Here is a 24,003-nt window from a genome sequence, read left to right as displayed (position 1 = left end):
TCTGTACTCTGTTTAACCTAGAATTTATACATTGATTTAGTGTCTGAAAAACTATGAAAATATACAGAACAGCATAAACTTAGAAAATACCATGGCAAATTTTAATTCGATGTGTGCATTCATATAAACTCAACATGGTTTAGAAAACTCAGATATGTTTTTCTTAAATTGCATGAAAATGTGTTTATCTGAGCTGTATCTATATTTTAAAAAAAAACACCAATGTGGGGGCACCTGGGTGGCTCAGTCAGTTAAGCGTCCAATTCTTAATGTCAGCTCAGGTCATGATCTCACAGTTCATAAGTTCAAGCTCTGCATCTGGCTCTGTGCTGACAACACAGAGCCTACTTGGGATTCTCGTGCTGCCCCTCTCTCTGCCTCTCCCCCCGCTCACACTCAAAAATAAATAAACAAAAAAAGAAAAAGAAAACCCAACATAGATTGGTATGGCAGCCTTAACCTTCTAGGGTCAGGCCCAGAACAAGCAGCTCAGGCTGGGCTGGGCAACCCTTGCCCGTCACTGCCTTCCTCACAGATTATCAGGATTCCCTACATTAAGCAGAGCATTAAACTCTGCTGCCCATAGATCCTCGCAATCGTACGCTACTACATTTGAAATAATACTGCTTAATTGTTCAAAACAGTTATGTACCAAATTACTTCTAAGCTTCAGTTATCACACACACACACACCAGTTATGCAGGTACTGGGGGGGTGGGGGAGGGAGGGGGAGGTCAGAGCACAAGTCTTGGAATTGGTCAGCTAGGGAAGTAGGCCCGGGTCAGCCTGTCCCTACAATCTCTTTAGACTGGTTGAAATTCAGTCAGTAGTCCCCATCCTTCAACTTAGCCAGCAGCTAAGTGTCACAAAGGGATTTATGATGTAAATGAAAGGAATGAATGATGTAAAGTCCTATAGAATTACTTGCTCAGGCTTCACAGAGAGTGGGTTGTCCATTCTCTGAATGGCCCTACCAATGGAAAGGGATTCTTTGGCAGAGGACGATGCCATCCCCAGCGTTGCCAGACTTGGACACAGGAGTCCTCAGCTTCTGCAGCCACTGTGTTCCAGCGTACAGGTCATCCCATTCGGGGGGCCGACAGCCATGGGAGGGGACTGACATTACAAGAGATTGACAAGCCATCGCAATGAAAGTTTACTTTTTATTTTAGGAGGAGATGATAAGTATGCATCACATGTCGGCATACTTCCTAAAAAAACTTTTGATAGAAATCAAGTTAAACTTCAAGCATCTTTAAAAATACAAAAGCAATATAAAATAGAGCTCAAGAAAATCAAAATGGTTATCTTACTTGGATTTGTCCAAGTTTGATTTCCTTTAAAGGCTTGCTCATAGAGCCCCACGCATTAATCTTTTGAGAGGTGATTACTCAAGAAACAAACAGTATATAAATGCAGATTAGTACATTGACAGGCAAGGAGTAATTGAGAAATTATAAAGGCTGTAATCAAGTCACCATCACCAACTTAGTGGCAAAAGCCAGAGAGGCAGGAAGAAGCAAAGAATCATTTGTTAGAAGAGAAAGAAAATCTAGAACTGACCTTTGTAAGTATTAGGAGAGGGCAGTGATGAATTACCACCTAGAGTTAGGTATCTGAATACCAAAGTGGGTTGGTTGGTGGAAGACCCAGAAGAAACGGCAGGACCTGCCTTCCTGTGCTACAATTATATTGCCGACGGTGTGTCCATGGTGTAGACATGCAGCCCACTGACTGCGGACGCTGACCTGGTAAAGGGTTTGACATCTAGACCAAGGTCTACTCAAGCCCAACAAAATCCTAATGATTTACTAGTAACTGAAAAACCGTTAACAGTGAAGAGGAACCTGTTTTTGTTATTTCTTTTAATCTAAGAAGCGGTGTGTCTATTATGTAACAAATTACTCCCAAAACTCGGTGGCTTAAAGCAACATTTATTACCTCCCCATTCCTGTGGGTCAGGAGTCTGGCGTTGCTTGGTCGGTGCTCCTGTCTAAGGGTTGTCTCTCCACGGGGCTTCAATTAAGATTTTGGACGAGGAAACTGAGGTACAAAGGTTAAGCAACTTTTCCTAAAACATACAGTCAATAAGTGCTATCTCCTTACCATGATGTCCTACCTGAGTGTCAGGAACAGGAGCAGGCCAGGAAGGGGGACATGTCTGTTATGCCACTGCTTTTCAAGTTACGGTAACAGCTACGCCTCTCCTTGATCCCTTGGGAACTTGAAGCTTTTGGATTACAGGTACAGGGCATCCCATTCAGGGGGCCGACAGCCATGGGAGGGGATTGACAAGCCATCGCAATGAAAGTTTATTTTTTATTTTAGGAGATGATAAATATGCATCACATGTAGACATACTGCCTAAAAAACTTCTGATAGGCAGGAGTTGGCTTTTCCAGACGACAGTGAAATATCAGCAGGAATAAGCGAAGAAGCCTAAGCTGTATGATGATACATTCTTAAGAGCCAAGCAAACTGGTGGATAGGAAAGGGAGATACTACTTTCTCTGGCCCCGAGTGCAGTTTTCCCTGCAGCCATAGAGGAAGTTGAATGTTGTCTCTGTGTTTTATTGCTACACTTTGGGTAGCTAGGAAACATCTGATCTTCTCAAATTCACTGCAGTGGAACTAGGGGTAAATAATGTTACTCTCTGAACCCATGATGAGGTTAGAAATAACCAGCTACAATTCTAAAGGAAGTTGCAAAACCTAGAGACAGGCAGTATAGAACGCGGCCAAAAATGTCTAATCTTGCCAGAGGATAAAGCCAACATCAATCATGAGTTTGTTTACTAACGATTAAATAGCACAGTCTCTACTACTTTTTGGTAGCCTGTTAATAGGTTTTAGCCACATCATAAAAAAATTTTACCATCTATAGATTCAATACAATCCTAAGCAAACTTCGAATGACATTTTTCACAGAAATAAGAGAAAAACAACCCTAAAATTTGCGTGTAAAACCACAAACGACCCCGAATAGCCAAAGTCATCCCTGAGAAAGAACAAAGCTGGAGGCGTCACGATTCCTGATGTCAAGCTTTACTACAAAGCTATAGTAATCGAGACAGTACAGTACTGGCATAAAAATAGACACAGAAGCCAGTGGTACAGACTCGAGCCCAGAAACGAACCCACACTTAGTCAACTAATACTTGACAAGGGAGGCAAGAATCCTCAGTGGGAGGGGCCCCGGGGCGGAATGTCCGGCTTCGGCTCAGGTCATGATCTCGCAGTTCGCAGTTTGTGTGTCTGAACCCCCTCAGGCTCTGTGCTGACGGCTCAGCCTGGAGCCTGTCTTCAGATTCTGTGTCTCCCTCCCTCTCTGGCCGTCTGCTGCTCGTGCTGTCTCTGTCTGTCTCTCTCTCCTTTCTCTCTCAAAAATAAAACTTGTAAAAAAAGAATACTCAATGGGAAAAGCAGAGTCTTTTCAGTAAATGGGAAACCATATGGCCACATGCAGAACAATGAAATTGGACTGCTATCTTACACCACTCAAAAATTAATTGGAAAAGGATTAAAGCCTTAAACTTAAGACCCAAAATTGCTGGAAGAAAATATAGGGAGAAAGCACCTTGGCAATAGTATTTTGAGTCAGATGCCAAGTTCAAGCAGCAAAAGCAAAACCCAACAAGTGGAATCACGTCAAACTAAAAAGAGTTCTGCACAGCAAAGGAAACTATCAGAATAAAAGGAAGCCTACCGACTGGCAGAAAATATTTGCAAACCATCTATCTGATAAGGAATTAATATCCAAAATACATAAAGAACTCCTACAACTCTACAGAAAATAACTTTTTTAAATGGGCAAAGGACTTGACATTTTTCCAAAGACGTACAAATGGCCAACAGGTAGACAGAAAGGTGCTCAACATCACTATCAAGAAAATGTAAATGTTGATATCACCTCACACCTTTTAAAACAGCTGTTATCAAAGAGATAAGAAATACAAATGGCATGAATGTGGAGAAAAGGAAACCTTGTGACTGTTGGTGGGAATACAAATTGGCACAGCCACTGTGAAAATCAGCACAAAAACTGAAAATACAACTACCACGTGACCCAGCATTCCACTTCTAGGCATATACCCCAAGGAAATAAAATACCATCTCAGAGGTACCTGCAGCCCCTGTGCTCACAGCAGCAGTATTCAAAACAGCCAAGATGACATGGAAGCAGCCTCTAAGTGCCCACGGAAGAAGGAAAATGTGGGAAATACACACACATGCGCACACACACCACGGACGGATGGACAGATAAGGAGAATGTGGGATCTACACATGTGCGCGTGCACATGCACAGTGGAAGGTTATTCCACCATACAAAAATTCTACCTCTTACAGCCACATGGCTAGACTTACAGGCATTATGCTATGTGAAAGAAGTCAGAGAAAGACAAATACTGTTTAGGCATAACTCACTGTGATTTGGAGGCACTATTTTTTAGAAGGTTCAGGACTTCAGTGGAGGAAGTAACCACAGATGTGGTGCAAATAGTGAGGGAAATAGAAACAGAAGTGGAGCCTGGAGATGGGGCTGACTTGCTACAATCTTGTGATAATTTGAACGGATGAGTTGCTTCTTATGGATGAGCACAGAAAGTGGTTTTTAAGATGGAATTTACTCCTCATGAAGAGGCTGGGAAGACTTGAAATGACAGCAAAGGACTTAGAATATTACATAAACTTAGTCAATGAAGCAGCCAGCAGGTTTGAGAGGACGGACTCCAATTTTGAAAGAAGTTCTAGGGAAGTGCCATCAAACACCATCACTTGCTACAGAGAAATTATGAAAGGAAGAGTCAATGAATGTGGCAAACCACTCTTGTCTTATTTTAAGAAATTGCCACAGCCACCTCGACCTTCAACACCACTGGTCAGTTAACAGCCTTCGGCATCAAGACCCTCCCTCCACCCACAAAAAGACTACCACTTGCTGAAACCTCAGATGATGGTTAGCATTTTTTATCAATATTTTTAAATTAAGGTATGTACTGTTTTTAGACACACTACTGCTTGCTGTTATACACTTAATACTACACTATAGCGTAAACCTAACTTTGATATGCACTGGGAACCCAAAACACTAATCTGCCTCCCTTTCTTGCAATATTCACTTTATTGCAGTGGTCTGGAACTGAACTCCAACATCTTCAAGGTATTATTCCTGATGTTCACACTCATGTGGAATCTAAAAAATCCAGACTCAAAGAAATAGCAGAATAGTGGTTGCAGAGGCTGGGAGGTAGGGGAAATGTGGAGATGTTGGTCAGAGTGTACAAACTTCAGCTGTAAGATGGCTAAGTTCTGGGGATCTAATTCATGTACAGCATGGTGACTGTAATTAACAATACTGTAATATACTTGAAAGCTAAGAGTTAGAGCTTAAAATAATGGTAATTATGTGAGGGGATACAGCTGTTAACTAACATTATCATGGTAATCATTTCTCACTAGGTACATATATCAAATCATCACGTTGTGCACCTGGACCTTATGTTATATATGTCAATAATACCAAGAGAGCTAGTTAAAAAAAAAAACCATTATTTTACATGTATTAAACTTTTACATTTTTTGAGTCATAGGACACAGGCCTTTGAAAGTGTTTTGCCTACATCTTGTCATTAGGCACGCAGCTGTTTCTTGTTTCTCTTACATTGTTATTTGAGACATAAACAATGGAGATGCGCCCTGTGCACAATCATTCTTGTGCTAGCAGGATTTATTCTTCACCTTCTCTACGATCAGCCTTAGTAAGAATTCCTGGCCCATTTATAGGTCTTCCTGACATACAACTAGGAAGTCAATCACAAATAAAAAGTAACTTGAATTTGAATTTACAAATTTTGGATTGCTAAAAACATTATCAACTAAAAGTTTGCTAACATCTTTTTACATTATCTAATATAAATTTTTAATTTGTAACTAGTTACAATGTTCACAGTATTTTGAAAATAGTGAATTTTGATGTTATAAAGTCTTTTCCAATCATCCATGGGCCCTTCCAGTCACCAGTGAGCATTTATTAGGCACCTATTATATACTCTGTGCATTGTGCTTTTGACTTTAGCTCACAAGAATAACAGATAACAGATAAAATGTAGGTTTCTCTAAGTACAGAGGAACAAATTTCCAAGACCACATGTGTGTGTGCCTATGTGTGTAAAATGAAATATTACCCAGCCATAAAAAGGGAGGAAATTCTGACACATGCTACATGACCCTTGAAAACATGCTAAATAAAATCAGACACATAAGACTCAATATTATATGATTCCATTTATATCAATGCCCAGAATGGACAGATCCACAGACACAAAACAGAGGTTCTCAGGGAGTGAGGAGCAGACATTCTGTTGGGAAGATGAGAAAGCTCCAGAAATTGCTAGTGGTAATGGTTACACACTGGGAGTGTACTCCATGCCACTGAGTTGTCCATTTAAAAACAGATGAAAAGGTCATTTGCACATTATGTAAATTTTACCAGAATAAAAATATTTTACTTTTTGGTTTTTAAAAAAAATTGACAAACCAGTCCTAAAATTTATTTAGACAACTCCAAAGGAACCACCACGGTACCCGAAGCAATCTTGAGAACACTGACCAAGTTGGAGGATGCCTGCCTCCTTGCAGACTACCTAGAGAGCTGCAGTAGTGCGGCCAGGACCGTGCTCGCTACCAGCGCTGACAGGTCACGTCGGGCGAGAGAGAGCCGGGACATACCCACACCTACACAGTCGCTACATTTTCAACAAAGGCCCCAAAGCAACTCACCCCTAACAAACGGTGTTAGGATGACTGGACATTCATACTAGAAAATAAGAAAGAGTTAGAGCCTTGACTACTACACTTTATGTCCCCAAATGAGTTTGAGATAGATCCTAGACCTAAGGGTAAACGCTAACACCATAAAGCTTTTAGTGGAAAACATAAGAGAATGTCTTTAGAATTCATGGCAAGGGTTTCTTGAGTCCTAGAAAGCAATAACAAAGAGAAAATATTATAAATTGGACCTCACCGAAATTAAAAACCTTCTGCTTATCAGAAGATATAAAGAAAATGGATAGGCAAGCCACAAATTGGGGGAAATACATATAAAACATATGTCTGTCAATGGACTAATATCAACAATAAAAAGACAAGACATTACAATGGAATATTATCCAGGAATAAAAGGAAATGGGCTATCAAACCACAAAAACAATGGAAGAACCTGACATTCATAGTGCTGAGTGGAAGAAGCCCATCTGTGAAGGCTGCATTTATACAATTCCAACTATATAACATTCTGGAAAAGGCAAAATGATAGAGACAGTAAAAAGATCAATGGCTGCCCGGGGTCAGAGGCAAGGAGCTGCCAAATAGTGGGAGCAGAGTGGATTTGGAGGATGGTGAAACTTCCGTGGAATACTGTCGTAGTAGGCACAGGCCACTGTACTTTTGTCAAAGCCACAGAATACACTGCACAAAGAATGAACCCTGATGTAAGCTGGGACTTCAGTTAATATGTCAATACTGGCTCATCAGTTGCAACAAACGTACCACACTAATGCAAGGTAATAATAATAAGGGTGAGAGAGGAGAAACTCTCCTTTTCCACTCAAGTTTTCTGTGAACCTAAAACTGCTCAAAAAAATCAAGCCTCTTAAAAAATGTTTTTTTAAGCAGTACAAAAAAAAAAAAAAAAGAGCAAGACAGACCCAATCTTTTCAATAGCCAAAAAGATTTGTCCCAGATACTTCACAAAGGGAATACATACAAATGGTGGGAGCACGTAAAAAACAGTGCTAATGTCATTAGTCTTCAGGGAAATGTACGGAAATTACGAGATACCGTTACCCACCAGCACGGCTAAACAGACTGACAGCGGCATGGACTGGTGACGATGTGAGTCACTGGGACTCAACATTATTAGGGTACGAAATGGGTACAATCACCTTGGGAAAAGGTCCAGCAGGTTTGGGTTGTTTTTTTTTTTTATAAAACTAAATACATACATATATATCTACCTTATCACACAATTCCATGCCTTACTAGACACGTCTCCAGAGGTAAGGGAAACAAAAGCAAAAATGAACTACTGAGACCTCATCAAGATACCTCATCAAGATAAAAAGCTTCTGCACAGAAAGGAAATAATTAACTAAAAGACAACCTTCAGAATGGGAGAAGATACTTGCAAATGACTTTTCAAAGGGTTACTACCCAAAATCTATAAAGAACCTATCAAACACAACAACCAAAAAATAAATGAACTGGTTAAGAAATTGGCAGAAGACATGAATCGACATTTTCCCAAGAAGACATCCAGATGGCTAACAAAAAACATGAAAAGATGCTTGACATCACTCACTATTAGAGAAATGCAAATCACAACTACAAGGAGAGGGACGCGAGGTGGCTCGGTCGAGCGCCCCACTCCTAATATCAGCTCAAGTCATGACCCCAGTGCCATGGGATCAGCCCCACGTTGGGCTACACACGGAGCATGGAGCCTGCTTGAGATTTTCTCTCTACCTCTGCCCCACTCCCCTACTCATGCTCTAAAAAAAACAAAACAAACAAAAACTATAATGAGATACTACCTCACGCCTGTCAGAATAGCTGAAATTAACACAGGAAACGACAGATGTTGGCAAGGATGCAGAGGAAGAATAGGCAACCCTCCTACACTGTTGATGGGAATGCAAACTTGTACAGCCACTCTGGAAAACAGTGTGGAGGGTCCTCAAAAAATTAACAATAGAACTACCCTATGACCCAGCAACTGCACTACTAGGTATTTACCCAAAGGAGTAAAAAATGCGAATTCAGAGAGGCACATGCACCCCAATGTTTATAGCAGTGCTATCGGCATAGCCAAATGTCCACTTATCCCCTGATGACTGATGAATGCATAAAGATGCAGAGTGTTTGTACACACACACATAATGGAGTATTTATTACTCAGCCATAAAGAATGAAATCTTACATTTGCAATGATATGGATGGAGCTAGACAGTATAATGCGAAGTGAAATAAGTCAGAAAAAGACAAGTACCAAATGATTTCACTCATATATGGAATTTAAGAAATGAAACAGATAAACATAGGGGGAAAGAAAAAAGGAGGTAGGTAAACCATAAAAAAGAGTTTTAAGTACAGAGAACAAATTGAGGGTTGCTGGAAGAGAAGTGGGTGGGGGTGAGCTAGATTGAGGGGCATTAACGAGGGACCTTGTTGAAATGAGCTGGATATTACATGTAAGTGATGAATCACTAAATTCTACTCTTGAAACTATTATTATACTACATGTTAACTAGAAATAAAAATCAGAAATATTTTAAGAAAGGGGGGAAAAAACTTGCACATAAATATCCATGGTAGTTTTAGTCCTGATAGCTAAAAAACGTAAACAGCCCAATTCCCAGCAATAGAATGGACAAATGTTGCCATACAAGGGAATACTACTTAGCAATGAAAGGAACAAATTAATAAATACAGCACTGGATGAGTCTCAAGAATATTATGCTGAGTTTCTAGAAGGCTTCCACAAAAGAGTGAAATTATATGACACCATTATATGAAATCCTGGGACAGGGAAAACTAATTCAATGTGAAAAAGACAAAATCAAATCATTGGTTTTCCAAAAAAAAAAAAAAAAAAAAAATCATTGGTTTTCTCTGGGCGGTGGAAACAAATTGACAAGAAAGAAACACAAGGGAACTTTCTGGCCTTGACAGTAGTGTTCTGTATCGTGATGGCAGGCAGGCTTACACAGGTGGATGCATTTGCCAAAACTCAAAATAATGTACACTAAGATCTGTGCACTTCAGTGTGTAAACTTAATACTTAATTTTACATGAAACACAGAAACTAATACTGACCTCCAGCTAATAACATGTGTGCTTATATATTTGGAAGGATGTGTATTAATGTAATTCACTTGGAAATGTACCAGAAACAGGATGAATAAAAGGATGAAGAGGGGCTCCTGGGTGGCTCAGTCGGTTAAGCATTTGACTTCGGCTCAGGTCATGATCTCACATCATGGGGTTCGTGGGTTCGAGCCCCACTGGGCTCAATACTGCAGCTTAGAGCCTGAAACCTGCTTCAGATTCTGTGTCTCCCCTTCCCTCTGCCCCTCTGTTGCTCACGCTGTCTCTCAAAAATGAACAAACGTTAAAAATTTTTTTAAACAAAGGATGAATAGAGGGGCAGATAGCTAGATAGAGCAATAAATACATATAGTTATAAGGCAAGTATACTAAGATAATTTTTAGGTATACAAGTTTATACTATAAAAATTATACTTAATTTTTCATAATGAAATACTGAGACCAACAGTTTAAATAAACCCTAACATGACAACCCTGCAAAATGAGGATTGTAATTTCACAAAATATGAAGACAAATTGAGAAATTTGCTGAATTAAGAGTTACCTAACAATTTAAATAAAAACCTTAAAAACAATGCAAACATACATACATACGTCAGTCAGTCAAGAAACAGGTGAAATTAAATAACAAACCAAACCTGGCCCTATGGCCAGCCTCGCCCACCTTACTTTAATGGTCTCTTCTGGAACCCATTCTGTGTCTTTAACTCTTCTTGGCATCCTCTCTCCTCTTCCTTTGCAATGAAGATTCAAAGAATAAAGACTTGTCAGCCTTTATATACCAGGCTTCCTTTCACTATCTGATAATAACCACATTAGCTCTAGTCTAAAAACGCTACAATACTGGTTACTATTCAGCTTATTGCCACCTAGGATTCCTAGGTGACCCTTTTTGGATCTGTCAGATCCATTCACCAAAACACTATACAGCACTCACGATATGCTCTCCCAGAGGCTTACAACGTGGCGTGGGTCATGGAGCTGGAAACCATCAGGTGTGCAGTGCGGGGACCGGGCAGGTCAAGCCACTGTAACAGGAGACGGGGCAGGGGCCCGCAGTGGCTTCTAAGCAGGGAAGACTTCCTGAAGCCAGCGCTTCAACGGCCTTGAACAAGGCGCTGGCATTAAGACAAATGGAATGCAGAAGAGCCGCTGAGAAAGTCTCAGTGTGTCACCCCAGTAATCATTCATTTCTACAACCTGCCAAACGGCAGACTCCTTGCATTTATTATGTTGACTCTCAGCAGATCTTTGAGATTTAAATGCACTAGCGCCCCAGCACCACACCACACACATTTTTTAATTACCATGAAAAAAGGAAGGAGGTATAATGTGGCACATGCCATCCTATACCCCACTCAATTCAGTTAAAGGACACCCAAATCCCTTTCTATGTAATCAAATGGCTAATCCCAGAAACAGACCCAGGCAAGGCTGCCCCCGTCCATGTGTATTTACAGCATCACCCAGGTTCAAGGGTGCAGGCTGCTCTGAGACCACATCACACAGCCCATGGCCTTATGCGGCCACGGTCCCCAGCTGGCTGGTGGCTCCCTGGAACCAGGCAGGCACCTCCTCTTGGGTCACTCTTCTGTCCCTGCAGAGGAAAACCACAAAGGACCTCCAGGCTGCTTGAGTTAAAGTCTCCATTTATTTTATTTTTTTTTTTTTTTTACAAAAATCCAACGTAAGACCATTGTGCTCATGACTGGAAAAAGGGTGGGGCGGATGGACATGGCATGGACATCAAAGACTTCCCTCTTCGACATATCATTTCAAAGCGGGAGCTCCCTGAGGACACACACAGGCAGCTCCCTCGCAGACCGCCCCCACCTGCCGAGACAGGACCCCGCCGACCACGAGCAGGCCCGGCCTGAGGAGCTCTCCACACCAGATGGACGCCGCTGCCAGGGGTGCAAAGGCTCAGGACGGCCTGAGGAGCACCTTGGGGAGGCGCTCACTTCGATGAATGCCCCTCATGGTGGAGAGCAAACTGGCTACCTGGGGACAAGGATGTTCTGGGCCCCGGGAGCAAAGACTAGGCAACAAGTGTTACCTCCAGACAGCTGGGGAAACCCATATGAGCGGTTTTCATCCTTCAAATGAGTCACAGTTACATGGTAGAGATGACATCTGTGTTTCCCAAGGTGACAGATTAGCATCAGAGGCATTTGAAGCATGGAGCGGGGCCTCTCCCTAACCCACCTTACAAAAAGCAGCAGCCATTCATTCTCCAGGAGCACCTAATCAAGCAACATAAAAGGTCTGATGCCCGCCTCTTGCTACTGAGGAGTGTCTCTTAAGAACATGGCCAGTGTCCACCAGAGCCTGCTGTTCAGAGTCCTTCGAGTTAGTGTCCCATTCAGGTCAAAACAGTGCTCGCCTTGTCAGGGGCTCTGATGTCCTAGCCCTTCCTGCAGTATCTTTGATGTCATCCATAATCTCAGACCACTCAACTACTCCTGGATCCACCACCAGCATTCAGGGACCCAAGAACCTGGCTCCACTATTGGGGGTCCTAACACAGTCTGCTCTTCTCTCACCAGGTCCCACTGAAAGTCAGTTTATGAGTTCCCTCACATTAAAATAAACAAGATAAAAATAGCAGCCACATATATAGCTCAAAACACCACACTCTTTGGCTCCCCGGAGGGAAGAAGGCTACTGCTAAAAAGAATAAAGGCAGGAGTCAAGAAAAGGGTAGTTAGAAAGTTAGGATGCAGGGAGTCTGGACCCCTTTGCTGGATTGCCGAGAAGCAGAATTGAATTTCCTGGGTAGCTGCCTCTGTGGGAGAGTGACAGGAAGATGTCAGTGGGAACCTCTGGATGACTCAAGTCCTAGGCACGGCCATGGTCTTGTCTGCCAAGGATGGGAGGTTTCTTAGGTCCAGCTAGCCTTCCAGCTGGATGGGATCTACGGGACAGAGTCTGGCTTCGAAATGACACTTGAAGAGACCCACTGATATAGACAGGTCAGAAGAGAATGTGCCCCCACGAAATAGAAGCACAGGATGTCAAGGTCTGGGGAAGACAGAACTGGCTTAAGGCATGTGCATGACCAGGACAGACCTGAGCTTTTGTCCAGCTGTCAGAAACCACCTATATTCAACTCCACTGAAAGAAAGTGGGGTCCAGAAAAATGGTAGAAGCCATGGGCTAAATCCCTGCCAAATGCCACTGATACCCTCTTCCGTTCCCCTACTGCCACTATCACCAAAAAAAAAAAAAAAAAAAAAAAAAAATAGCTTATTTCCATTTCAGCCCATGGAATAGAAATGTAAACCCGGAGTAGAAAGTGGTAACATGGGTACAAGTGTCTGTGAAATCTCAGGCTGGATTGGAGCTTAACATAACAAATTAGATCTTCTTATCGTTCTGGCACATACCAAACCTCAAGGGGTCCTGGAACCAACCTGGCATGAAGGATCTAAAAACTACAGGTAACAGAGGGTACAGGTCCAGACAAAGGCGGAGGAGAAGGTGAATTTCACCAAGGTATTTATCCCAAGGCAGGCGCCTTGCTGTAAGACTTCCCGGCCAGCCGGGTGGGGATCCGCAAAGGATGCTCGCTCGTTCTATGCCCGAGAGAGTAGGCCAACCCGCAAACCACTGCAGATCACACCTGGAAGTGCGGCCCACCAGTTCTCTGTTCTCTTACACGAGAGAGAACTTTCAGGAAAGCCTGAAGCCAAAGCACACGTGTTTACGAGGAGGGCCGAACAAAAAGAGCCATCTGGGAGAGCTATCTTCAGGTCTCACTCCTTCCTCATTCTTCTCTTTCCAAGGGGCGAGAACAGGGGCGCAGGACAAGTTCTGGGACAGCACAGCCTAACGGTGCATCCTCAGAACCACGGAATCCAGCATGGGGAAGCTCCGCTGTTCCCAGGGGTGTAGGTCCTCCCCACAGACTCAAGCGACAGGAAGATGCGAGTTCCAGATCGCCGGGTGGCAACAGATGGGGGAAGGAACTAACCGACACAGCTTATCTCGTCCAGGCCCCAGGCCAGGCCTGGCCCATTTTTGTTTCTGCACACTGATGCCCTAGGGAGTACGAAGATGATCTTTAAGGATGAGCTAGATACCATGAGGCCAGGATCCGTCTCCGCCAACATACAGAACATCAGAAGACCTAGTGGGTCCCACACTTTGTGAATCAGGCAGAAATTTCAAACTTCTCCCCAAATATATATATATATATATATGTATATGTATATGTATGTGAGAGTGTGTGTGCATATATATATAAACATATATACACACATATATATGTGTATATACACATACACACACACACACACACATATATATATAAATAAGCCTTGAATGGCAAATCTGAAACTTTTTCCTCTTAAATAATAATAGCTGTTACTGAATTTAAAAATCCAAACCAGCAAACCAGCTGTCCTAGGCTTATGAACTACGTGAGTGACTCTCCGGAGTCCCCATGGTCCTCAGTGTAAGCTATAAGTCAGTGCCCTGTATAGGGAACCCCAGTGTCCTCGGACCAGGGTTCCAGGCCCAGTGTGGCCGACTTTAAGAGAAAGAAGGCTATTTCCTCTCCACTTTCCTACCGCCTCTCCCAGCAGAGGGCACGGGCCACCCACCTAGCGGACGTCCCTGAGGTCCTTCAATGTCTAGGAACCTAAGAAGCCATCTCCCCCTCTCTGCTCATCCTCTCCCCAAAACTTGCAATGCCCCTAGATGAACTTGAAGCACTTGGTCTTGTCGTGGGGCAGGCGGGTTTTGAAGAGCACAGAGTCCACCCTGAACTGAGTGTACAGCAGGGGCATATAGCCATACACCTTGACAAAAAAGTTGATACATTTGTGCCGCTCATGAAAGTGGGAATCATCGTGTGACAGGGCCTGCGGGCATCCTGGGCATCGGAAAGTCCACCTAGAGGTCACCTGGGAATAGGAAAGAAAGAGCACACAGAGTGAGAATTGCAGGTGCTAGCGGGACAGAAATCCTGCAGTTTAACCAATCAGATGCTTCCAATTTCCCAAAGAAGACAGGGACCCTTGGCAGCCACGTTCACCCACAGAGCAAGTCAAGAGCCACAGCCCAGGCTCCCTGTTACATATGTACATATCATCAGAAAGGGTGCTCCTTCCAGCTAACCTGAACTGTAGATACCAAGAGCCTTATAATGCATAGCATTACTTATCTCAGTAACTCCACCTCTAGTGTTTATCTTGGTGCAGAGCAAGATGTAGGTGCGAGCTCATTCATTTCATCAATGTTTTTAATAGCAAAATACTGGAAAAGTACCCATCAAAAGGGTGCTATTTAAATAATTATAAAATACTACACAACCACTAAAAAAGAAGCCTAGAGGGGCCCCTGGGTGGCTCAGTCTGTTAAGCGTCAGACTTCAGCTCAGGTCATGATCTCCCAGAGCATGTGAATTTGTGCCCCCCATTGGGCTCTATGCTAACAGCTCAAAGCCTGGAGCCTGCTATCAATTCTGTTTCTCCCTCTCTCTCTCTCTCTCTCTCTCTCTCTCTCCCTCCCCTGCTCCCACTCTGTCTCTCTGCCTTCCCCACTTTCCCTCTCTCTCTGAAAAATAAACATTTAAAAAATGTCTGGAAAAAAAGAGGTTTAGGAAAATTATATTTAAAGGCATGGAAAAGTGGTTATATAGCAGTAGTTATGATGATGCTGATGAAATTTCAAGCAATTAGAAAAGCATAATGAATAATGTAACAGCTTCACGATCAGCAATGTGGCAGACAAATAACATAAAACCCCGTCGGCACAGGGGAGAATGACCAAGGAACACAGAAAAGTGCTCAACCTCTGTAATAATTAGGCAAGTGTAAATTAAAACAATGGGATACAATTTATACCTATCAAATAGGCAAAAATGAAAGTGTAACAGTACCAAATGTTAGTAAAGATGTGTAGAAACTGCAACTATTATACAGTGTGGGTGAGAATGTCCATCGTTGGTACATCTATTTTGATTAGCAATAATCATGCCTCAGATAAACCTCACTGGCTACGATACTGCCACTGTGCAGAGCTTGGTACATCTATTTTGAAGAAAGCTTGGCATTATCAAGTATAAATGAAGGTACATGCAGCCATGACCCAGCAGGAGAGGAATGAACAAAAGGAGTGTGATACACAGCATCTCCTCTATTTGTAATGCTTTTTATTTTAATTTTTTTTACATTTATTTATTTTTGAGAGACAGAGCGCAAGCAGGGGAGGGGCAGAGAGAGAACAAGACAAAGAATCCAAAGCAGACTCCAGGCTTTGAGCCATCAGCACAGAGCCTGACACGTAGCTCGAACTCACAAACTGTGAGATCGTGACCTGGGCCGAAGTTGGATGCTTAACCGACTGAGCCATCCAGGCACCTGTTTCATTTCTGAGAAAGGAAGAAAAATATATAATCTGAAACAAATAAGGTAAGATGTCAGTATCTGGCAAAACTGCTGGGTATGCATGTTTGGTATATTCTTCCTTTTTTAAAAAGATTTCATTCATATGTTGTAAACCAGGAGTAGCAAGTGTTTTGTATATATATATATATATAAGCATGTATATAAGCATGTATAGACATATCCGATTCTCTGCCTTTAAAAGGCCCAACGGTTCTGCACTCCTTTTCACAGGAGTGATGAAACACAAGCCTCTAGAAGGACTAAATTAACAGCATCCTAGCCAAGGAAGCCCCAGAGGCCCCTTACGTGCTTGCCACTCTGATTTTTAATTCCCCCTTCCTTTCTGGCTTATAATATGCCCAACTATACAGCAGAAAAGAAAGTTTCTTATGTAAACACTAAAAACATGTTAGTTTTAGGTTACCTAGTCCATGACACTGCCAGAACCAGAAAATTTACTGTCAACTTTTTAAAAAGCAGACTACAAAAAAAGTACATATTTTTTAAATAATTTTTTAAATGTTTTATTTATTTTTGATACAGAGAAAACAGAGAATGAGAAGGGGAGGGGCAGAAAGAGAAGGAGACACAGAACCAGAAGCAGGCTCCAGGCTCTGAGTTGTCAGCACAGAGCCTGACGCGGGGCTCGAACCCAAGAACGTGAGATCTGACCTGAGCTGAAGTTGGAGGCTTAACCAACTGAGCCACCCAGGTGCCCCACGTATTTTTAAAAAATAAAAATGAAAAGGCTACCACCACAGAGAACCAAAAGAAATATCCCAAAAAGCTTGAGTAATTTTTCTTTCTTTCTGAATAAATCTTTTACCAAATAATTTTAAAATTATTATTATTACTATTATAAATTGAGGGAAGAAATTAAGCTCAAATGGCCCGTCTCATAGTTTTTCGCTAAGGAGTAAACATCACATATAGCCAATCATAGCTGTCAGCACCCAGGTCTCCAGGGTTAAACCAGGAAGCAGTGGTCAGTGCTCCAAGGGGCTGTTCATCACACAAAAGTCTGAGGGCGTCAGGACTTCCACAGAGGTGGTCCTGTGAAGGAGCCCACCAGGCCCCCCACTTCTCCAGTTCTCACAGGATCCTTGCAAGGTACGGGGAGCAATGAGTTACCACTTTCCCCCAACCCTCACTGAAACAGGAGATGGGCATCAAGAGTTCGTCCAGAGGGGCACCTGGGTTGCTTAAGCATCTGACTTCAGTTCAGGTCATGATCTCGTGGTTTGTGAGTTTGAGCCCCATGTCAGGCTTGTGCTGACAGTTCAGGGCCTGGAGCCTGCTTCAGATTCTGTGTCTCCCACTGTCTCTGCCCCTCCCCCACTTGTGTTCTGTCTCTCTCTGTCTCTCAAAAATAAACAAACATTTATAAAAAAAAAAAAGGATTCATCAAGAGAAGGGTATTATCAAACAGCATCTATATGCGGTATTCAACTCTGTTCTGCCTCCTCATCCCACACACCAGGATCCAACCACAGAGGAGACTGCCCTGCAATAATCCCATTTGACACAAAAAGATATTTTATGCTGTTTTCACTAAAGTAGTGGTTTCTAATCATGTGCCCCACAATGTGGTTTCTAATCATTTGCCCCCCCCCAAAAAAAATTTGAGACTGCAACCCCAGTGTATTTATAAAATACATTTATACAGATTTTGGGGTATGTGTTTATATATTATAAAGCATGATATTATGTAACAAAGCAAAGGAATTTAGAAACATGAAACAACAACTATACTATAAAATGAAGTCCGAACTTTTAACACTTAACCAATACTACAGATTATATTTTATGTGGGAATGTTCCAGGTAACCCAGTCTAAGAGAAGATTAGTATCAGGCAAAGGAACAGAAAGGAAAACCCTTCAGTAGATGGTGAGACTCTCTTATTACCAGAGAATTAAGATACATAGTTATACTTCCTCCCTTTACTTCCTTATCACTCCACTTCTTTCTCAATGCTTGCTGAGCTTTTAAATCCTTTGTGTGTGTTTTTAATGTTTATTTTTGAGAGACAGTCTGTGAAGTGGGGGAGGAGCAGAGAGAGAGGGAGACAGAGAATCCCAAACAGGTTCCTGTTGTTAGAGCAGAGCCCCTCATGGGGCTTGAACTCATGTACCATGAGATCATGACCTGAGCCGAAGTCAGACACTTAACCAACTGCACCACCCAGATGCCCCTTATGTCCTTTCTTCTGAATGAAGCCTATTTACATTCTAGATCTTTCTCCTCCTCGAATGATAACAGTACATTATTCAAAGCAATAATATGAAACTAATTCACAGTTCTTTTAGTCAGTATTGTTAAAATATTGACATTTTATATTATTATTATTATTGCACTTTGGAGGGGGGAGCACAAGCAGGAAAGTGGGGCAGGGGGAGGAAGAAAGGGGGAGAGAGGGGGAGAGAGAATATCCCAAGCAGGCTTCACACTCAGCACAGAGCCTGATGGCCTGACAAGAGGCTGGACCCCATGAGCCTGGGATCATTATACCTGAGCCAAAATCAAGTCAGACCCTCAACCGACTGAGCCACCCAGGAGCACCTCTGATGTTAACATTTTTGAAAGAACACATTTGCTAGTTGTATAAAACAGTTACACCTTCTAATCATAACAAGGGATAGAATATAGTTTGGCACTGAAAATTTGAAGTAGATAGAGGAAAAAAAGATTATTTTAGAACATAAAATAGTACATACACCCAATACTATTAAAATTAGGTAAATTACTTAGAATATTTAGCTCAAACTGGTTCTATACTATGAAGTAAGTAACTGGACTCACAATTTGAAGGAATTAACTAAGAATTTGAAGACATTTTTACTTTATTGAGCTTTTGATTTAAAAGAGTGATCCTAATCTTGAACTCTTCTTACATTCCCATAGAATTGAGAAAATTCACAGAGAATACTTATTTTTCAAGTTTTTACTTGATAAGGATCGTGTATACCAAGTGCAAATTATTTCTGTGTCCCTCTCTGCACTGAAGAGATGGTCTGGCTCATGAAACACTGACCTAATAATATGGCAGACAAACATGCTTTAATAAAGATGAAAAATTCATCATGTCTGTGAGTGCTTCAGGTAACTGATGATATATTAGGTACCTAATCACTCAGATACTTTAAATTTTCATGGATAATGTCTTCTGATCTACTAGGGAAGTATAAATAGAAGCATACATCTTGGATCAGGTTTAGTCCTTGGTCACATAAGAAAGGATAAGGAAAGAAAAGAAAATTGCATTGATCATTAATTTCTAAGACCCATGTCTCTCTACCTTAAAGTTTATAAGGAAGTGTGCTTTTCATCTGTTTAACATCACATAAAATGAAAACAAAGATTTTCGTTTAATACTTAATTAGTTTAATATCTATCACTATGCCTGGAAAACATACTATACTTTTTATAAATAATTGTAATGGCTATTATTCATAGTTTAAAAACCCTTTTGGTGGGGTTTTAACCCAGTCGGTTGAGCATCTGGCTTTGGCTCAGGTCATGATCTCACGATTGTGGGTTTGAGCCCCGTGTCGGGCTCCGTGCTGACAGCTAGCTCAGAGCCTGGAGCCTGCTTCAGATTCTGTATCTCCCTCTCTCTCTCTGACCTCCCCCTGCTCGCACTCTCTCTTTCTCAAAAATAAATAAGTAAATAAATAAAACGTAAAAAAAATTTTTAACACTTTTGGTGCACTGTTTTGCTAATTATTTTTCTCTTGTGAGGCTTTAGCAGAAGGCCCAGGAATAGAAAAAAGAAAAAAAAAAACTACAGGGTAATCAGGAGCTAAGTTATAATGCTGAGCCATACTTGAGAAAAGGTTTGATTAGGCATAAATGAATGCATAAGGCCCCCAATCACTTTTCTCTCTCTCCCTTTATGCTTTGTTGCTTGGACCCAAGGTCCTCTGGTTGCCACTCTGCGACCACTACAGATATGATGAGAGTGTCATTAGCATATGCTGGTAATTACTTCGTCTATAACTTACCTTCAAAACATAAAAAGAATGAAATATCCACCCAATTATTATTAACTCATGTTTTTGAGTAAATGCCTTTCATAGTATTACTTATATGCCAGGCACTATTCTTAGAGCTTTACGTATATTAACACAGAAACCTTAAATCTTTTGTGCCATGGATCTATAGAGAAGTTAATAATTACCATAACTTCAAAGGAGTGGTGAACATAAATAATACTTTAAGATGTAGCAACAAATGTAATGTGATATGAAGATATCTGTCAGTTGTATTGGTGACAAATCACAGTTACTGTAAATACTGTTAGGAACTGTAGCATGTTTGATAACTGATGGAAACGCAAATTCCAGTTAGAGATTAGTGAAAATTAAAGATGTAACATTTTCCCCATCCAGGTTCCAAACCGTCTGTGTTCTGTCCACTTCCACCTGAGTGGTGAGGAGGCCCGGTATGAACAACTCACTCAAGCCTGCGACAACCGCAGATGAGGACCCTGAGGTCTGGTTCAGCACTACTGCACTACCACAAAACCAGCGAGTGAAGTACGCATGCACCCACCAGTTCCAGAAGTACTGGGACCCTCACCTTGATGGGGGGTTTCCGAGTGATGTGGGAGACAAGGAAGTTCATGGCAATGTCCTCACAGTTGATGTATTCATCCACCATGTCTCGGATGGCCTGGGGCATCACGTAAGAATACAGGTAGGCATAATACTGTCAGAGGCAGAAAAAGAACCACAAACTCTGTTACAGGCCACAGTTCTTAGGTTTTCAGCAAAAATATACAGGGACGCCTGGGTGGCTCAGTCAGTTAAGTGTCCAACTTTGGCACAGGTCATGATCTCACGGCTTGTGAGTTCGAGCCCCTCATCGGGCTCTGTGCTGACAGCTTAGAGCCTGGAGCTTGCTTCAGATTTTGTGTCTCCCTGTCTCTCTCTGTCCCTCCTCCACTCATGTTTTGTTTCTCTCTGCCTCAATAATAAACAAACATTTAAAATTTAAAAATACATATATACACATGGATCTAGGGGCTATTAGGAAGTGTAGGGGCGGGGAGATGGGTGTGACAATCATTAGTGGAATCACTACTGACTTTTATTTAGGGAGTTGGGGCCAAGGATACTAAATATCCTACAAGGCAGATCTTCTACAATAATAAAGAATTATCCCATCCAAATTGCCATTATCACAAGATTCTTCAAATTAGGTTGGACAGCAGTTCAGCTGAACAACATTCTATCTGTGACAATGGCAATAAGAGATAAGTGAGGGGGAAAGCCTGGTTATTGAGCCATAAAACATCCATTCCCTCAGTTCCTTGACATAGGGATTCTAGAATCTGATTACTTCTCAACCATTGCCACGGGCTACTCCCTGCTCCAAGCCACCATCATCTTTTGCCTGGATTATTCACAGTCCCCTAAACAGTTTCCCTGCTGTCATGATTTCTTCCTTACAGTCCATTCTATGCACAGCAGAGAGGTCATGTTCAAACACAAGACCAACTGAAAATACCAGTCCAAAACCCCTTAATGGCTTTTCATCTCACTCAGAGTAAAAGCCTACCTTTTTAATGTTTTATTTTATTTTTAAGAGAGAGAGAGACAGAGTGCAAGCAGGGGAAGGGCAGAGAGAGACGGAGACACAAAATCTGAAGCAGGCTCCAGGCTCTGTGTCATGACCTGAGCCGAAGTCGGATGCTTCTGACTGAGTTACCCAGGTGCCCCAAAGCCCACTGTCTTAAAATTGTCCTGAAAGGCCCACAAAATGGTGTGCTAAAACTGGCTTACACTTGCTAATGAATGTCAATTGCTAAATTTTTAAGAATTTTGTGAGACTGTTTAGGAATTCTGTGAGCGTGTTATGAAAAACAGCCATTATTAAAAATATAATTACATAAACTTAAAATTAAGGTATATTAAAACCAATAAATACAAACCAATAAATACCTAAAGCATATCACCTAATTATCTTACTATTATTTATTACAGTTTTCTGTTATCTTGAGGTTATTTATATCTACCATATCTCTATGGTGAAAATATTATATAATGGTGCAGAACTGCCCAGCCCTTCCTAACTCCAAGTTCAGAGACTCCTGTCCATAGCTTGAAATCAGCCACAGTAAAAATACTTATACCACACAAATGGACAAATGCTATACAACAAGGCAATTATTAATTATGATATGTTGCAATGTGCTAATGACAAGTGAATAGGTAAGGTGCCCAATAAAACTTCTTTAAATATTTTATTACCTTAAATAGTTAGAATCTGTGTAGTGAAATAATCATAAGATTTTTGTACCACACAGTATTTTGCTGGTTATCTTATGGCAAAGTACTTAAGTGAACTTAAAAAATGAATTTATACTTTTTTCTCTTATAGGAAGATGATTAAAATTTGTTGACCCTGTATTTTTTTTTAAGCTTTATTTATTTTGAGAGAGCAGGCAAGGGGCAGAGAGAGAGAGAGAGAGGGAGAGAATCCCAAGCAGCTCTGTGGTGTTAGTGCAGAACCTGAAGCAAGGCTTGATCTCACAAAATGAAAGATTCTGACCTGAGCCAAAATCAAGAGTGGGATGCTTAACCAACTGAGCCACCCAGGAGTCTGCTGACCCTTTAAATGGCCAGTGGCTACCATCAGTGTGTGAATGAGAACATAGGTATAGAACATAATCCATATCCTCAACAACGGGCAGGAGAATGAAAACAACAACGAAATGTCTTTTTTAAAAAATATGGAGAAAGCATTATGAACACAAACTGTTTAGAAGTAGCTCCACCATTATGTGATTATGATTGATACCATAAATCAATAAATGCTTTCATACTGTACATTTTAAAAACATATAAAAACTTTTTGTAGCCTCTTTAGAAATATTTTAAATGAACTTTCAATGGATGTAGAACCTACCCCCAAGAAAAAGTAACACTTTCTCTTTAGTTTGCTTAAAAAAAAAAATTTTAAATGGCATTTCAGAAGATTAAAATTCTAGGCAGATTTTAACAAAATGCTACCAAATTACTGGATGAATATCATGACTTAATAAGCAATATGGCATTTTGTACACGGACCGTGACTAAAACTGAGCAAAAATATGCTTACTGTAGAAACAGACCACTGACTTGCCATAACTCACAGTGCCCAGTCAAGGTTTTAAAAGAGAATACACCTGAAAGTAATATGACACTGCAGCTGACTAACTGGAATTCAAACAAAGGAAGGAAGGCTAGAAGGGGGGAGGAAGCAAGAATATTCAATCATTTTCCTTTCATTAAAATATAAAAATTCAGTGAGAATATCATTTTAAAACATTATTTCATCTTACCCAACATTATAAAAATTTTTGTAAGTACAGTACTGCATTTAAATAAATACACATATCTGTGAGGTACAGGTTTGAAATATTTTATTGATAGGTACTTAAAAGAGAAAACTTGATTTCTCTAGATCAGGGATGACCAACTCTATTGCTTTCAAGGACTGAACAAGCAAGGTAAATAAATGACACTTAAATGAAATTGGTATAAGAAAAACAGAGGGACATGGGGCAAATAAGTGGATACAAGCCCATTAGAAGGGGATAGTGGCTACATAGCTTCAGGTAATTGGTGCCAGGCAGGAACAATGCCCAGGTACAAGCTGATCTTCATGTTCACTGAAGTCCAGATCTTTGTGTAAACTTCTGTGGTGTTTAAAACCTGGCAGTGTATGGGCCGACACTGGGG

At 41.3% G+C, this 24,003-nt stretch overlaps 1 protein-coding gene and 1 non-coding gene across 4 annotated transcripts in view; both read right to left on the bottom strand.

Annotated features, from left to right (window-relative positions):
- Positions 1 to 11,517: 11,517 nt before the first annotated feature.
- EXTL3 (exostosin like glycosyltransferase 3) overlaps positions 11,518 to 24,003 on the bottom strand; it is a 75,721-nt gene continuing 63,235 nt past the window's right edge. For all 3 annotated transcript variants that reach the window (XM_029938453.1, XM_029938454.1, XM_029938455.1), the window contains exons 6-7: positions 20,858 to 20,986; positions 11,518 to 14,792 (exon numbers count right to left, since the gene is read on the bottom strand). In XM_029938453.1, coding sequence (XP_029794313.1) covers positions 14,583 to 14,792; positions 20,858 to 20,986 — 339 coding nt within the window. In that variant the 3' untranslated portion in view covers positions 11,518 to 14,582. The remainder of the gene's footprint in view (positions 14,793 to 20,857; positions 20,987 to 24,003) is intronic.
- Positions 15,774 to 15,912, bottom strand: LOC115302980. Its single transcript, XR_003913749.1, has one exon. It is a non-coding gene; the product is annotated as a U4 spliceosomal RNA (small nuclear RNA).

This window comes from Suricata suricatta, chromosome 1 (genome assembly GCF_006229205.1).
Source record: "Suricata suricatta isolate VVHF042 chromosome 1, meerkat_22Aug2017_6uvM2_HiC, whole genome shotgun sequence".
NCBI lineage: Eukaryota > Metazoa > Chordata > Mammalia > Carnivora > Herpestidae > Suricata > Suricata suricatta.
This window is presented reverse-complemented; position numbering and strand designations above follow the sequence as displayed.